At 52.5% G+C, this 16039-nt stretch overlaps 1 protein-coding gene across 1 annotated transcript in view; it reads right to left on the bottom strand.

Moving 5' to 3' along the window:
• Positions 1 to 15629, bottom strand: part of PPFIA4 (PTPRF interacting protein alpha 4) — a 34563-nt gene extending 18934 nt beyond the window's left edge. Inside the window, exons 1-16 of the mRNA XM_029230967.1 lie at positions 14845 to 15629; positions 12707 to 12808; positions 12156 to 12320; positions 11763 to 11837; positions 11442 to 11531; positions 10675 to 10866; positions 10229 to 10375; positions 9825 to 9959; positions 7864 to 7947; positions 7436 to 7567; positions 7008 to 7070; positions 6226 to 6317; positions 4244 to 4352; positions 2478 to 2686; positions 695 to 935; positions 203 to 238 (exon numbers count right to left, since the gene is read on the bottom strand). Coding sequence (XP_029086800.1) covers positions 203 to 238; positions 695 to 935; positions 2478 to 2686; positions 4244 to 4352; positions 6226 to 6317; positions 7008 to 7070; positions 7436 to 7567; positions 7864 to 7947; positions 9825 to 9959; positions 10229 to 10375; positions 10675 to 10866; positions 11442 to 11531; positions 11763 to 11837; positions 12156 to 12320; positions 12707 to 12808; positions 14845 to 15078 — 2106 coding nt within the window. The 5' untranslated portion in view covers positions 15079 to 15629. The remainder of the gene's footprint in view (positions 1 to 202; positions 239 to 694; positions 936 to 2477; positions 2687 to 4243; positions 4353 to 6225; positions 6318 to 7007; positions 7071 to 7435; positions 7568 to 7863; positions 7948 to 9824; positions 9960 to 10228; positions 10376 to 10674; positions 10867 to 11441; positions 11532 to 11762; positions 11838 to 12155; positions 12321 to 12706; positions 12809 to 14844) is intronic.
• Positions 15630 to 16039: the final 410 nt, after the last annotated feature.

Raw genomic sequence — 16039 nt, 5'->3', positions numbered from 1 at the left:
AGCCGTCAGGGGATAGAGGGAGAGATCTGGGGCCTGCCTACCCAGCCCAGACAGGCAGAGGAGCACGGAGAAAAGCAGAGGGGAGGCCCTAGGGGCCTCTCAGAGTTCAGACTCAGACTCAAGGGCCCAGTGGGGAGAAGCCAAAAGGGAAAGGCCTGGGAGAATTAACCTATTAGTACCTGCGTCATCAGGCAGCACTCACCAGCAGCTTCCTCCTATGCTTTCTTAAGTCACTGGGCTGGAAGAGAGAGTGAAGGGTGAGCTTGGACTCACCCTTTGGTTGCTTGAAAGTCTACCCCAAGGGGAGCCCAGTGGTCTTAGGATGAGAAGATAGGATTCAGTGCCTCACACAGGCCTGAAGAGAATATCACAGCAAAACAAAACAAAACAACAACAACAAAAAACTGGCTTGAAAAAATAAATCAGAGCCACCTCTGGAAGAGAGAAAGAGGTATGGGCATTGGGTGAGTTTCTTAAGCATTACCCAAGGGAGAGGGTAAGGAAGATACTACATAGCCCTTTCCAGTCCCAGAAGGACACGCTGGTGACCTGGTATGCCAGGGTCTGCACACATCATGAGAAGAAGATGCTGGGGCCCAAATGAGAGAGAGTGAGCCCTGCTGTGCCTTCTCAACTCCCCTCGGCCAAGCCCAGTGATGACAAGGTTGTTCATCAACTGCCCCAAGACTCTCACCAAGGTCATGACCCCCATTCGGTCCAGGTCCTGGGTAGCACTGCGGGAAGTAAGCTTAGGTGTGGAGCGGCCGCTGAACGGAGGGGATGCGCTGGCCAGGGACAGGGCAGTCAGAGAGGTGGGGATGGAACCACGTTTGCGCAGCTGGGTCAGGTTTAGGGCCTCCATGCTGCCACTAGTCACTCGTGTCTCAATCTCCTCAGCACGGAGCTCTGTGGACTCCTTCTCTTCCTGGATCATCCTGGGAGGCAGGCAAAACCGGATCTCATGATTAGCCCCAGAGAGGACAAGCAGGAGGCAGATGTGGGCACTGCCTGCAGTCACCACCCAGTGACCCCAGGTAGAAGGCAATGGCCAGGTGTGCCCCATTGTTTTCGGCATTGCAGGGACATACAAGGCCCTGTGGGCAGAGTTGGTTCTATCCCACTGCAGCTTAGACAATTTTCTCTCTTTCTTGTTAACTGGCCTAATGTAACAAAACTCCCTAATTTAACAAAAGCAGTTGCTGGGAAAGGAGGCAATTTAGTCAGTGGAATATAAACCTTCATGGAAGTCAGAATTCTTGACCTACCACTATCTATAGGGCCTCAGTTTCCCAATATACCCAATGTCAGGAATGGTCTAGGTCAGTATTTCTCAAACACAGGACCTTTAATTGATACTGATCCCTGATGGAGCTTTTCCTGTTCCAAGGAAAAATTAGAATAATAGTGATAATGTTATGTGTATGAAGGGGGCACTCAGAGAGGAATGTGTGTATGCACACTCACACACATGTACACACACACTCTCTCTCTCTCTCTCACACACACACACACACACACACACACACACACACACACACACACAAACTAATGTAAACATGCCAACTATCCTTTAGGAACAGGACCTATCTTTATTCTCAGAGCATGTCTTTCCAACTTTAGGGATGTTAAAATATCCTTTCTTTTGTAGAATGGTTGTGATAGGAAATGGTAATTATCTTTAATGTTTCATTTTGCAGAATGAAAGTTGGCAGTCCTATGTTAGTACCCTTCTCTTTGTGTGTGTGTGTGTGTGTGTGTGTGTGTGTGTGTGTCTAGTGTTTTCTTCTTAGCTGGTCTGTGAAATCCAAAAGTGTGGGAACCATTGAACCAGATGACCCCTACAGCCCTGTAAAGCTCTGACATTCTCTGGTTTGGATTTTCTCTTGCTGTTTGTCACAAACATTAATAAACTCTCTACAAAGGCAGGGTGAAGTGCAGGTCTTCATAACGTTCCCTGCCAATGGTTTCTGTTTGATGCCTCATTAGAGACCAGAGGCATGACACAGTGCACTGAGTTTAGACCCGAGTTTGAATCCGGGCTCTGCCACTTACTGCATCGCTTTGGGCAAATCACTTAATCTCTCTGGTTTGTTTCCTTGTCTATAAAATGGAGATAATGCTGTCTCCTCCAGTGACTGTGATTAGACTGACCAAAGCTCTCACCCTGAGTTGGCCTCAGTATGTGGGAACTACACTCATAATGGTTATGTTTAGCTTCAGGAGCTTCAGGAACACAGTCTCCATAGACCTGGGAGAGAAAATGAAGCCTAAGAAGTCAATCTGAGGTCCTACCCCTCTCTGTCCAGCACTGGGCCAGAACCTTGCCCGATGCTCCACACAGGGTCCCTAAACTGTGGCACTCTAAGGTCCAGCTGTAAGAGACAAGCAAACACATGTAGAATCTCTCCTGCAGTGACCAAACACAAAGAGCCTCTGTCCTTCAAGGAACCTCCCAGGCCCTCCACCCCTGCCCTAACCTGATCTCCTCGTTGATAGCATCCAGCTGCTCCTGCAGCATCATGGCCAGGGTCTGGGCGTCTGAGTGGCTGCTGGGGGAGACAACGTCCACGGAGCCCCCCAGACCCCCTGGCTCATCCTCATCCACATCAGAGATCTCAGGGTCACTGTCAAAGGCAGGGGTGGCTGTGGGGACCAGCACCCCAGGCAGTGGAGATGGCTCCCAGTCCTTAGCAGAGAAGGAGGATACAGGAGTAGTAATAAGACACACCAGATGACTAAGGAGCAGGACCCTCCCAACCTATACCAGCAGCATTGGCATCTCCTAGGAGCTTGTTAGATACGCTAAATCTCTGGCCCCATCCCAGACCTACTAATTCAGAATCTGCATTTTAACAAAATCCCTGGGTAACTTACTTGTATGTTAAAGTCTAAGAAATACTACGCAAACTCAAGGAGCCAGATAGCAGAATGGTTAGGAACAGATTCCAGAGACTGCCTTGCTTTGAATCCTGGCTCCACCCAACACAAGCTACGAGAGAGTTGTTTCACCTCTCTGTGCCTCAGTTGCTTCATCTGTAAAGTGGGAATGGTAATAGTACCTACTTCACAGGTAGCTCTGAGGATTAAATTAGGAAATGCATGTAAGGCACTTAGCACAGGGTCTGGCACCAAGTAAGCATTATGTAAAGGCAATCTGTTTCTACTCACACAAAAGGTGACTAGATATAGGAAACGAGAAAAAGCCAAGCAGGCATGACTGTCTTGTGTCTCAGAGTTTCAGCACATTACAGGACCCTCCGATCAACCCTCAGAGGAGGTAGCTTCTCAGAAATCATTCTACAAACCCCTTCGGTAGACAAAGGTCCAGAAGCAGAAAGAGCACAGAACTGGGCTGGGAGTGTGAGAAGAGCAGCGGAAGAAAAGGAAAGAGGCCATCTCTAACCCCATCCTGTATGACCCAAACCCCCAAGATCCCCTTAGGGTGCTTTTCCCACTCCTGCAGCCTTTAGACTGAGGTCCTGGGCAGCTGCTGTGCTCTTATAAACAGAGGAAAGGGAGAGAGGGGAGAGAGAAAAAGAGATGACTTCAGACTTCAACTCCCCCCTTACACTAGGGGTTTCCTAATGGCAGAGATGAATCTTCCGCCATCAGACTAGGAGTTCCCTCCTTCTCCACCTATATCTGCTAGTGCCCTAGAGCACGTAGAGGATCTGGGCTCGAGACAGAGCACGGTTAACAATTATGGGGCTAGGAAGGAATCAGACTTCCCCAAAAGATTGAAGTCAGTCCTTTTCTGCCCCTAATCTTTCCTGTTCTCTCTAAATCTCCCTAGGCAGACTCCACATGAGCTACATGCTTCTCAGAAAACTTCAGGTGCCGTCCCATGGCTAGTTAACCTGTCATCCTCTCTCACCTACCCATAAACCACAGCTTTTGTTCCAGAAAGCTTGCCAATTCCATCTTGCCCCTGCGTCCCCCACCCCAACCACTAGAAATACGTGCTGCACACCCAGGTACACATGCACAGGCTTCAGTGGGGCCCCAGGGACTAGCTGACCACCCACCAGCCTCTACCTCTTGCCCACTAGGAGGTCGAGGCGAGACACAGCTGTTGCAGTGATGGCCCCAACCCCAAGGCTGCAGCTGTCGTCGACACGGGGGAGGGTAGGGGGAGGATTTGCATCACACCAGCCGTCTGTGAAACTGGAGCAAGGCGCGTGGCTGAACTGACCCCAAACTCCCCAGGGTAGACCCATCCACACTCACCCCTCCACGCCCTCACCTTGGCAGACTCTTCCCGCAGTGCTGAGTAGGAACGATGCAGACCTTGAGGTGCATGGGCGGTTGCGCTCAGGGAGAACCGCACATCTGCTGCACTGCCTATGTGCGCCCTTGAGTGGCGGATGGGGGAGAGAAGACGAGCCCTGAGGACTGACAGCCCCAGCTTACACCCACTGGGCCCAAAGAGTTAAGGGATCTTCAGCTGGGAAAAGAGAAGTCTTAGCAGGACATGAGCTTTTGTTAATGCCTTAAGGGCTGCCACGTAAGCAAGAGATTAGGTTTATTCTCTGGTGCTCCAGGGATCCGTATGATCCAGGGGAGGAAGTTCTAGGGAGGCAGCTTTTCACTTAACACAAGAGGCACCTTCAAATAGCAAGAGCTGGCTTATGATGTAACTGGTAGCTTTAAACAAGCTGCGCTCCCCTCAGAGAGGTATTCAGGTGGAGACTCTGGCCACCTGACAAGAATGTGTGGGAGGGACCATGGCACCAAGAGAAGTTGGAAGGGATGATCTCTAAAAGTCCTCTGAACTCTGAGCGTCTTTGTTTCTTGGTCTTCTCCCTAGCAACTACCTCTGGTCTTCCTCTGGACTAAGTCCCTGGCCAAAATTCAAGCCAGGCATACTCCCTGTCCCCAGGAAGCTTCAGGAGGCCCTGACACTGTATCAGAGACATGGGCTAGAGAAAGCATTTTGACTGCCCCAAGGGTCTATCCCAACCCTGAAATTTTAGGATCACAGTAATGATCCTCTGGAATATCTGGAGCCTCCCCTACTGACATTTCTTCCCTATGCCTTCCCAGTTTAGAACTTGAGGGAGCCCAGAGCAAAGGGACAGGGTGAGCCTACAACAGGTTACACAAGCTATCTGGAGGGATGGGGGAGTTTCTGCTTATTCCCCCCTTTTCCCTGCAACTCAGTCCCAATTCCATGATGGGGCCAGTGCTTCTATAGTCAAAGCCAAGAACTCCCAACCATTAAGGAAAGCAAGCAGTGCCAAATAGCTTGGTGAACTCTGGGCTATGCCTTTTTAATTGGCGTAGGGGTTTGGTCTCTTCTGAGCAACCTACAGGAAGGGAGAAGTAGGAGGAATTCCAACTACCATTTTCTGTCTCTATTCCCTGCTTCTCTCCACACTCCTATACAAATATTCCTAACAAACTTGAAATTGATACCCAAGTCTCTAACACCCCAGAAACCCACAGGCTTCTCTTCTTCACGTTCAACGTCTCTTTCCCTAATTTAAGCCCTACCCCTCTGCACATATACATGTACAATTTTCCTTTAACCTCTCTTCAAAGAAGCTGATCCCTATTTCTCTGATCTAACGAGAGCTTGACCATAGGGAACCTTATGTGTTCTGATCTAAGAGACTTTGGTTTGGACAGAAAATATCCAGGAGCCATGAACCTTGAGTGGCCTCATCTACTTCAGTCTCCTCAATCGTCAGCCTGCCTCTCTGGGCAAAGAACTGAGCGCAGGCTTGAGGTCTGAGTTCACTGCCAAATGCTTCACAAAATATGAAGAAAAATCCAGAAGTTCCCTAAAACATGGGCCTAATTTAAGCATTAGGTTCAGAGCCGTAAATAAGGTGTCTCAAAGTAACTAGAGTGAACCAGATACTCCCTGTGAGCAGGCCCTGTGGGACATAGGTGAGCATGTAACTCAGCAGACCCCTGTCAAGGGTGGGCCCTCTGTCAAGGAAGCAGGAATCATGCCCTGTGTCTCATGGCAGTGGCGAAGGATCATCCTGTGCTCTAGTTGCCTCTCAGCATCCCTCAGAGGACAGGTGCTCCCTTCTAAACTGCCCAAGTGAGCTGGGTGACTTTACAAAGTTCTCTAAGCCTCAGTGTCCCACCCTGAATATGAGCAGGACCCTGAGATCCTGGGCGGTGTTTTGGTGGGAGGAAGTCTCCTCCCCCAGGGCCCATCTAGGTCTGTCCAGGACTCCATCACAGCACACTAAGCCTCCTGAGCTCCAGTACCTGGAGTGGATGCCATCCACAAATGGCCCTCCTCGACCCTTCAACTGGTCCACCTCTTGGCGCAGCTTCTCAATCTCTTCAGACAGGCGGCCCTGTGCCAGGCAGAGCCATGGTGGGGGTAGGGGCGAGGGAGGGGAAGAGAGAGGAGAGAAGGACCAAGAGAACAGCAGAGTTGGGGAGAAGCAGAAGAATGCACTGCAAAGTCCAAAGCCAGGGACCCAAGGCCAAGCCCACAGATGACACCAAAAGAGAAGAGGTCCAACTGGAGAGTGAGTAGAAGGGTTGGCAGGGGCAGGGCCAGAAGGAAGGTCTGTCTGGAAGGACTCTACCAGAACAGGCCTGCTGAGCCCCCACTAACAAGCAAATGCATGACAAATAAGGCTGGGCAGCAGAGGGGCCCTCAGTGAACTCCCAGACCTCACAGACATTGCTAGCATAGGGATAGTGGCTAATCCGGCCCAAATCACCAGAAAGCAAGAGCTTCACCAGGTTTGAGGCCCCACCAAATCCTTCTGTCGAGTCCTTCACAGCGTCCTGCCTCTCTGCTACCCACTCTCTGCCCTATGCTTACGGCTAAGTTTCTTCTTTACAGGTGGGTGGCGGTGATGCATCTACTATGATAGGCTTTAGGGAGGATTAGTGAAATAATGTGTGTACATGGACTAACAAACTGGCTAGCACAGTGCTGGGTTTTAGGGCAGCTGCTTGAAACACAGGCGTGTTCCTTCCTCACAGCAAGCTCAGCCCTCCCGGGCTGGCAGGGCTGGCCAGCAGCTGGGTACCTTGTCATGCTGCCACTCTTCAATCTGCCGCTGGGAGCTCTCCAGCTCTTGGATCAGTGTGTTCTGGGGGAGAACAGCTGTGAGCCAAGATGCCCCCCTTCCCCTCCACCCCGGCTCCTCTACTCCGGCTCAGGCCTTCCCCTTCCAGCAAGATCTGCCTTCCGGTCTGCTCTCCCAGCCCTACCTCTCCTTGCCAGACCGCCCCACCCCCAGCCCAGGCTGCTCCTCTTCAGCCTAACTCCACTCCACAGCCCTCCGCAGTCCCCGCCTCGCCCAGGCCCCCACCCCCGCCCGCTCCCGACTAAACTCTCACACCCCAACCATTCCTGCTTGCCCGGCTCCACCCAGACCTTTACCCACCCCGCCCCTTTCCGCCAGCGCAGTCCTTCCGGGCAGCCCTGCCCATCCAGGCCCGCCACCCACAGCACCTTCTCTTCCAGGGCCGCCATGCGCTCCTTGAGGTGGAGCTGCAGGCGCTCATTCGACTCGCTAAGCAGTCGGTCCACGGTGTCTGACAGTCGCTTGCCGTGGTCCTCGTTCATCTTCTCCCGCTGGCGCACCTGCATAACCAGACCACCTTGCACCAAGCCACCCCAGGGCCATCTCACTGCAATCCCAGGGAGCCACTCATTCCTGCTGTGGTTCCAGCCCACTCACCTGTCCCCTTCTTATCCTCCGGGGGCCCCTGTCTGCAGCTTTCCTGACCACCTCCTCCCACCCCTCTGTGGCTCTGTCTCTGTCCCTAGCCAGGTCCTTCCCTAGCTCTCACTCTTCCTCCTTTCCCTACCCACAGACCATCCTGGGATGCCGCCCTGGGGTTGAGAGGAGGCTCGAGAGTCTGGCCCGGTAAGCTCACCCTTGCCAGCTCTTGGTTCTTTTCCTGCAGCTGTCCCTCCAACTGCCGCAGGTGCTCCTCAGTGCTGCCATGCCGCTCTTCAGCCTGGAGGGAGGAATGGGTCAGTGCAGCCCGAAGATCATCTGTCTTCCTGCTCAGACCTTGTATCCCATGCACCCAGGTGCCAGAGCGGCCCTTGGGAATCAGGGCCTCAGGGACCAAGAAAGCCAAGCTCTCCACTTACCATCTTGGAGCATAATTGCCACCACCGTTGCCTTTCTTCCCAAGTACCCCAACCCTGCCGCTTTCCCGCCACCCATACCCTCTCCTTCCTGCTCAGGGCTATAGCCTTGAAACATCCTAGAGCTGGCAGCTCAAGAGGCTAAATTCTCCCTACGCTTCCAGAAAAAAACCCCACTTGAAAGTATGAGCGACCATAAATCTCTATGCCTCCAGATAGATGGAATTGCCCTTAAGAACATGGACTCAAACCAGACTGGTTCAAATCCTGGCTCCCTCCCTTCCCAGCTGTGTGACCTTGGGCAAGTTACTGAACCTCTATTGAGCCTTTATTTCCTCAGTTGTAATAACAGCACCTATGCCCATTGCAAGGACTAAAGGTGATAATCCATGGCAAACACTTAGGACACAATAAGCACTCAACAAATGTTAGCCATGGTGATTACCTTTGTTATTAAAGCAGCCTGGGTAGAGTGGTCTCCCCTTCCGTTCATGCATCTTCAGAGATGGAGACCCCACTGCCTCTTCTGACGAGGTATTCCAGACTATCACACATGTTACAGTCAGGAAATCCCTCTTTAAGGCCCTTCTACTATGACTCCCTTGAACATATTAATCACTTCAGTCCATCCCTTCTTGTCAGTTTTGAGAGTTACTAAAACTGACTGCTCAGCATCCCACACATAATGTCTTCTGCTGCACTTTAAACTCTGCCCTTCACTCCTAGGGGCCTGAGAGGCCTTAGAGACGACCAAATTCAACCCCATCATTGTAGAGATGATGACATCATCACAGAGATAATGACACAGACGCCCAGTTAGGGAGGGAGGGACTTTTCCCAGGTAACAGAGCAAGTCAGTGGCAGAAGCAAACGTGGTCCTGAGTCTACCGAGGTACAGCCAGGCTGCAGGTTCCATCCCCAGAGCCCCCAAGCTGCCACACTGGCACAATGGCCAGCCTCTATCCTCCAGAGGCTCTGGGGTCTGATGCTTATTAAATATTGGTTTTCTTCTCTCCATTGCTTGGGTGGGTAGCTATGGTGATCCCACATGAGGCACCCCTGAAAGCCTCCAACCCGCTGTAAACACTCCTAAATTCTCTTGATTAAGCCACCACATGTAGATGTCCATGCATTTACATAGCTCTTCCAGACCTAGGATGTTTTCAGCCTGCATACCTCCATAAAGTTAACTATCCATTGGGTAAAATTATATTCCCTTTTATTTGTCCAAAAGCTGAAGCCTTCAAACAGCTAGGGATGGTCCCTAGATCTAGAATGCTTCAATTTGACAAAAAAAAAAAAAAAAAAGATATGCTCAGCCTAAACTCCCACCCCATTCAGAGATGTATAAACTTTGATCATATTTCCTCTCAGATTTCACCTTTCCAGAAATGAAAGTCCTATTTTTTCCACTTCAGACCCCCCCAAAGGAAGTGTTAACTACAGTGGTGTAAATGATAATAAAAATGTTTTGCATCAGCACAGTTTCTTCTACTTATTAAAGTACTCTTACATCCCTTCTTACGGAACTGTCACGTCCCTGTGGGGTGATGAGGGCAGGGATTACTCTTCCATGTGACAGACACAACAACAAAGTGTGTTTCCTGGAGTCATGCAATGAGAAGCAGTTTCCTGGCCCCCAGCCCAACGTGCGTCCCACTCTCTCCATTCACTGCCTGGCTACATAAGAGCTCAGGAAGCAGGGAACAGAGGAGGATTCCCAGGCCCTTGGCCCGCTTGCCTTGGTGAGGGCTGCAATTCTCTGGGCCAGCTCAGCCTCCACCTCTGGCAGCGTCTCAGCCTTGCGCATCGTCTGCCGCAGTTTCTGCTCTGCTACCTCCAGTAGCTCCTGCAGATGCTGGGCTTTCTCCTCACACTAGCAAAGTAGGGGGTGGGGAGAAGAGTCAAGAGGGAGCACTGAAGCTTCCCCCACCCCCTGGCCCATCCTCAGTAGAGAGCAAGTGATAGGTCAGAAGCCGCAGGGAGCAATCTTGATTCTTGGCTACCCAGAGATACCTGACTTTCCCTTTCCCAAGGCGACCAGCACCTCAGGGTCTCCTGGGCCACCAAGGGGAGGCTCCAGCATGATCATTAGGACCTCCAGGGTCAAGTACAGTGTCCCCCAACCCCATCTGCAGGAGTTACCTGGCGGTGCAGGGACTCCTTATTGGCCAGCTCATTCTCCAGTTTGTCGTTGAGGTCATGAATCGATGTGGCCTCACGCTGAGCAGCCAGGTAGCGCTTCTCCAGTGTGGTTATTCGCTTCTCCACGTCCTCCTTCTGGGCTAGAGCCTGAGCGGTACAGGAGAGGATGAGATGAAGGTCATCAGCTTTTTCCTGCCCTCATCGTGTCCGCACCTCCCCACCAAATCTGGCTGGCTGTATCTCCTCCGCATTACCCTATCAGTTTCTGACCTTGACCAATCCCTCCCACCACTCGTCCCCACATTGGACCCTACCAAGTGTTCAGTCTTACACTCCTCAGCCCTTGCCTGGCTCTCCCTCTACACCCAGGACATCCAGCAGCTACCTTCCTGAGTGCCAAATACCTGCACCCAGAAAGATAGGGTCAGGCCCAGGCCCTTGCTCACTTCCCGGAGGTCCCGCTGATGTTTGCTGCTCAGCTCCTCCGACTTGATAAGGTCCCGGCGGGCCGTGCCCAGGTCCTCCTCAAGTTCGGCCACGGTTGCTGTCAGGGTGACCAGTCGCTCCCGGGCCTGGCTCAACTCAAAGTTCTGCTTCTCCAGGAGCTCCTGCAGCTCTTCTACCTGGCCCGCGTCATGCTCCAGAGACAGTGAACTATCAGTCAGTCATCAGAGCCTTGGGCATCCCATTCCCCTGCCCTGCCCTGGGGAGGTGGGAAGAGGGACAGCACAACCAGAGCAGATCACAGCTCTGCCCCCAATTTTAGAGCACACCTCCAGGTACACCCTTCTTCCTCTGGCCTCCAGAAGCTCATTCCAGACAATGACCAAACACTCTCACTCTCCTGTGTATCTCTTGAAAAATAATCATGTCTAGTTTTACCTGCTATTTCAGCCTCTTGTAACCTAGAAAGGGGCATGACTAGGGGAACAGAGGCTCAGAAAGAGAAGTGATCTCTTAGGTACATGGCACCTAACAATGCAAGTGAACAAACACATTATATGCTTAGCAGTGTGCGTACTGGGCACTAAAACAAAAATCTGTAGAGTTCTTTGCAGATGGGGTAGGGGGAAGAAGGAAAGAGAGATGGTACCATTGGAGAAAGCTCCAAATTTAAGTCAAGCAGTTGCTCTACTGCACTAAGGCAGGGCAGGGCCCCCACCTCCTGTCCGGGGTAAGACACGTCCCCTCTATGCAGCTCCCCATGACCCACCTTCCACAGGCATTTCGGTCCCAGTTCCACAGTCCCCTCCTCTTCTGCCACTCCATCCTGAACCCCTGCCTCCTGCTGTAGGGCAGACACCTGTAGGGCACAGTCCCCAGGGCAGTGAGTCAAAGAGAAGAGAACCTCCTATATATTCCAGGCCCTTCCAAGTCTCCCACCTCCTAGAGAGAGATGCCTCCTGTTGGCTAACAGTCTCCAGTTAAGACAGAGGGGAGAAATGTGATGAGGAACAGAGTGGGGAAAAGGGGTAAACCAGCCTTGGCTTCCAGGAGCTGTAGTCTACAGATGGAGGGAGGGCAAGCAGCTTACCTGCTGGTGGGCACCCGCCAACTGCTCTTCCAAGGTGGTCACTCTCTCCAGGGCCACCCGGAGCCGCTCTCGCACCTGTCCAAGATAAAAGGGGAGATGAAGAAAGAAACAGGGACCCCACTGGACTCAAGTTGGAGAAGCCTGGGCTTGGTCGACCACCACTGAGCATAAGGCAAAGAGAAGGACCTGCCAAGGGGCAAATTTCTGAGAGGGAACCTAATAGGAGGACCTGGAAATTGGATTAATGGTAGGAGGGAGCCAGTTATGAAGCTAGAAGGCAGTTTTCCCTTCTGAAACACAGGATTCAGAAATCTCAGAGAAGGGATGCACGGAGGCTCTGGGGAAGCCTGGCTGGATTGGGGGTGGAGGCAGGCTGTGGGCCAGCCTAGGTACCTTCTCATCCAGGGCCTTGTGGTGCACAAACAGTGACTTGAGAGCCTTCAGCACCTCCACCTCACTGGAAACCCCTGAAGGTGACTGAGCCTGACGCTTCACCACAGTCATCCTCAGTGACCGCTCATGACGGGACACTAGGCACTCCAGATGTTCCAGAAGCAACTGGCAGAGAGAAGGGGAGGGCAAGAGGAAGGGCTGTGAGCCCAGGGGCTATAAGCAGGGTCCACACGAACACCCAGCAGACACGAGTACTGCCATGTGTACCATTGTTAGAATGGTGAAATACTTCTGTGTGGGTAAACAGCGGCTGCCCCAACTGCATACCTGCCCTAGCCTCTCTCCCAAGACCCCGACCTTTTCCTTGACCCCGAACTAGAGGTGAAAAGCCTAGCACTGATGGTTGAACAAACTGACTATCACCCCAGGGTGATATAAGGCAGGAGGAGGTTAGGATAGGGCTGGGGATGTGCTGGCCCTGGCCATGCCTGCTCCCTTGGTCATACCCCCCACCCCCAAAGCACAAACACACACCAGGTCACCCCACTTACCCTCGTGTTATTCCGCTCTGCTTTCAGCTCTGATATCTCTTCCTCCCTCTCTAGAAGCTGCTCCCGACACATACTCAGCTCCCGGGTTAAGGTGGCAAATTCCTGAAAACCCCCAAGGCCCCTCAGTGCTTGGGGATCCACCACCTAAGCAGTATCCTGCACGCCCGAGTCAGTGGTGGGATCCTCTCACTCGTCCCTTACTTCCACCAACTGTCCCCAGAAAAATCCCTATCCATCCATACTACTAGCATGTGCTTCTCCAGAGGGGAAGCATTCCAAGGATGTGGTAGGGTGCAAGGGAATACAGTTGCATAGAAGAGTGAGAAAGTCACCAGGTCTGCTCTGCGCCCCTTCCCCCTCCAGCCACCAATATAACCTGATTATGTCCTCCCTCCCATTTTGTATTTCTGTTTCTCCAACAATCCAGTGACATTTCCCTTTAGAAGTGGATGGAGGGGAGTTTCACTTCTGGTTTGGCATTAGTAACGTCCCTCCCCAACTCTAACCCCTCTGACACACTGCTGCTAGGGTAATCTCCCAAAGCACAGTGTTGTTTACACCATTAAATCCAAACTTATTATCCTGGTTTCCAGCTTCTCTCTCACAGTTCCTTTCCATACACCCTAAGACCTGGTCAACCTGGGTAACCGCTGTTTACAGTCACTAGTAAACTTCTTAATTCCACACCTTTGCTCAGTGGGCTCCCCCGACCCCTGAAAGCCCAATCTTCTATCAACACCTGATCTTTCAAAGTCCATCTCAAAGGACACACCTCCTTGGGACCTTTCCAGACTTCCCAGTGGAAGGCTTTCTCCCTCCTCTGAAAACTGTTCCGAACACAGGCACTCTGAGCACCTACCATGTACCAGCTCCTGTGCTGGTCACTGGAAACACAGTAACAGAAAAGACATAATCCCTGCCCTCATGAAGCTCCCAGTGAGGGGTTGAGATCAAATCTCAGGTCTGCCCGCTTGTGACCTTGGACAAGATACCTAACCCCTTTGAACCTCTAATCCGAAAGACAATCCTCCCTCAAGTGTTGCTCTGAGGATCAATTATCTGGAAGCTATTTTAGGTGTTGACACTGTTTTAACAATCCTTTGGGGGCCCCTCTTCTCTTCCTCCACATTTTCTTCCTATCATTTGGGTTCTTGTCTATCTCCTTTCTAGTGTTCGAGCTCCCTGGGGGCAGGGACTGGCTCCTTCATCCTGGGGGGGGCTTGTTCAGGGCTCCGAACACAGTGGGGTAGGATGGGCCCATCTCCCACCCCAATTCCTCACCATACTCCTATCTACAGAGCATCACAAGACTATGCCCCCCGAACGCTTCTGGACCCTGGGTAGGAAACTCAGCTACTCTGTTTCTTCTCCCCACACGTGGGGGAGAGGGCCTGGAGCTGAGTCCTGAGCTGTGTGGCCCCTCAGGGCTGCCTCCCTAACCCTTGCAGCACCCCCACAGGCAGGGTGGCCATGAGCGGTTTACCAATCTCCTCAAGTTTCAGCTTCATCATTTGTAAAATAGAGATGATGGCGATAACAGCGCTAACTTCGGCACTGTGGAATTTAGTGAAGGAAATTCCAGTCAAAGTGCTTAGCACACAGAAAACACAATAAATGGTGGCCATTATTGCTAGTAGTCATGTTGATTGAGGAGAATAAGTGGGGTATCACAGCTCTGCCTATAATTTTCCATGTGATGCCTCTTGTTTTTTTCATCTGTGCAATGAGAGGTGGACTAGATAACCTCTAAGGCTTCTTCCATCTCCATTCTCTGTGGTTCGCCACCCACCACTTCCAAGAACAGGACCCTGGTGAGGAGCCTCCAAGGTGGAGGTGTCTTTCCAGTATAGCCTGCCACCTTCTGGCTGCATGGGTTCACTGCAGTTGGCAACTAAGGCTGGGTTTTCTTCCTGCATCAAAGTCCATCCTTTTCTCCAGGTGGAGCCAATTTCAGCCTGAGGAGCTTGGGAGTAACAGGGAAAAGTATTATGAAGCAAGGCGAAGGAGAGTAAATGCTCTGTGAATTCCATCTGTTGAGACGCTACTAGACGAAGAGAGCTGAGGGCCCAGAAGCTGAGGGCTCTGAAAGGCTGGGTGAGGGGAAGGGGATGAGGGAGATGCAGACTATCGGGCCTTACCTGGGGAAGGGCAGAGTTAAGGCGGCACTGGAGCTGGTCTCGCTCACGCAGGGCATCCTGGAGCCGGCTCTGTGTCGCCGCCAAAGTCTCCTGATTCTCCCGAAGGGACTCTAGCAACTTCTCCCGCTCATCCAGCATGTTCACCATCAGCTGCTCCAGGTTGGCGTCAGCATCCGTTCCATGGGGAGACCTCAGGGGGTCCCCCTCGGTGATTGTGGGCATCACTTCACACATGGTGGGGGTGGGCAGGGCCTTCTCAGTGTCAGGGCACAGGGGAGGGGTTCACAGGGTTGGCACCTCCAGGGCGACCCGGGTAGGGGTCTCAGAGCAGGCAGTGCCAGGTGAGTGAACAGACGGCATCAGTTGCTCTCGGTCTGAAAGGGGCCTGGTGCCCAGAGCGCCCCTGTGAAATGGAGTGAGAGGGCCTGGTTTAGCCTCTCAGCGCTGGGGCTGGGTGCCCTATGTCCCCAGGCAAGCAGGCAGCAGCTGAGCGTGGCCATGACAGGCAGGGAGAGCAGGGCTGGAAGAGGGCCCTTTCCTTAGACTGAGCACTGGAGCCTGGCAGAGTCCCAGCTGGGTCCAGCAACAACCATCGTTTCCGGAGGGCAGTGGTCTGTTGGAGAAGAGGCTGCTGTGAGAAACAGCTGAGCAGAGAAGGGCATCCAGGAGGTGGGTGAGGGGAGAGGAGGCAGGAACGTGGACCAGAACGTGGGGGAAGAGGGTGAAGAGTTGGCGCATGCCCCTTCTCCGGGCTTACTCACTCAGATGGTGCCTTCCTTAGTTCTTCCAAGAAATGCACATGCCCACTGCTGTAGCCTCTGTCACCAGCTTCCCCCACCCACAGCTGTCAGAAGTGCAGCCGCAGTGGAGTGGTTCCCCCACCCACGTGGCTTGCTGGCCAAATATAGAAATAATTCAGTAAGCGGCAAGGGAGCAGCCGGAAGGCTGCCCAGAGTCCTCCCGAGACCTGAGGCTGTGAGAGTGGGAGGAGAGGAAATAGGGTCCCTACCCCACCCCATAGGTTTCTCCCCCACATTCAGGCCAAGGCAAGCACAGAAGGGGTTAAAGGGCTCTTAGTGGGTGTGAGTCCCATACAGGATGGACTACTGGGCTCATAGGAAACAGGGACAGAGTAGCTCCTACCCTGACCACTGGCACAACATGGCTCCTTGAAAAGGCACAGGCTGGACACTGG

Source organism: Monodon monoceros, unplaced genomic scaffold (genome assembly GCF_005190385.1).
Source record: "Monodon monoceros isolate NGI ecotype Baffin Bay Population unplaced genomic scaffold, NGI_Narwhal_1 Super_Scaffold_18, whole genome shotgun sequence".
Classification (NCBI taxonomy): Eukaryota; Metazoa; Chordata; class Mammalia; order Artiodactyla; family Monodontidae; genus Monodon; species Monodon monoceros.
Note: the sequence above shows the minus strand (reverse complement) of the source record. Positions and strands in the feature narration are given on the sequence as shown.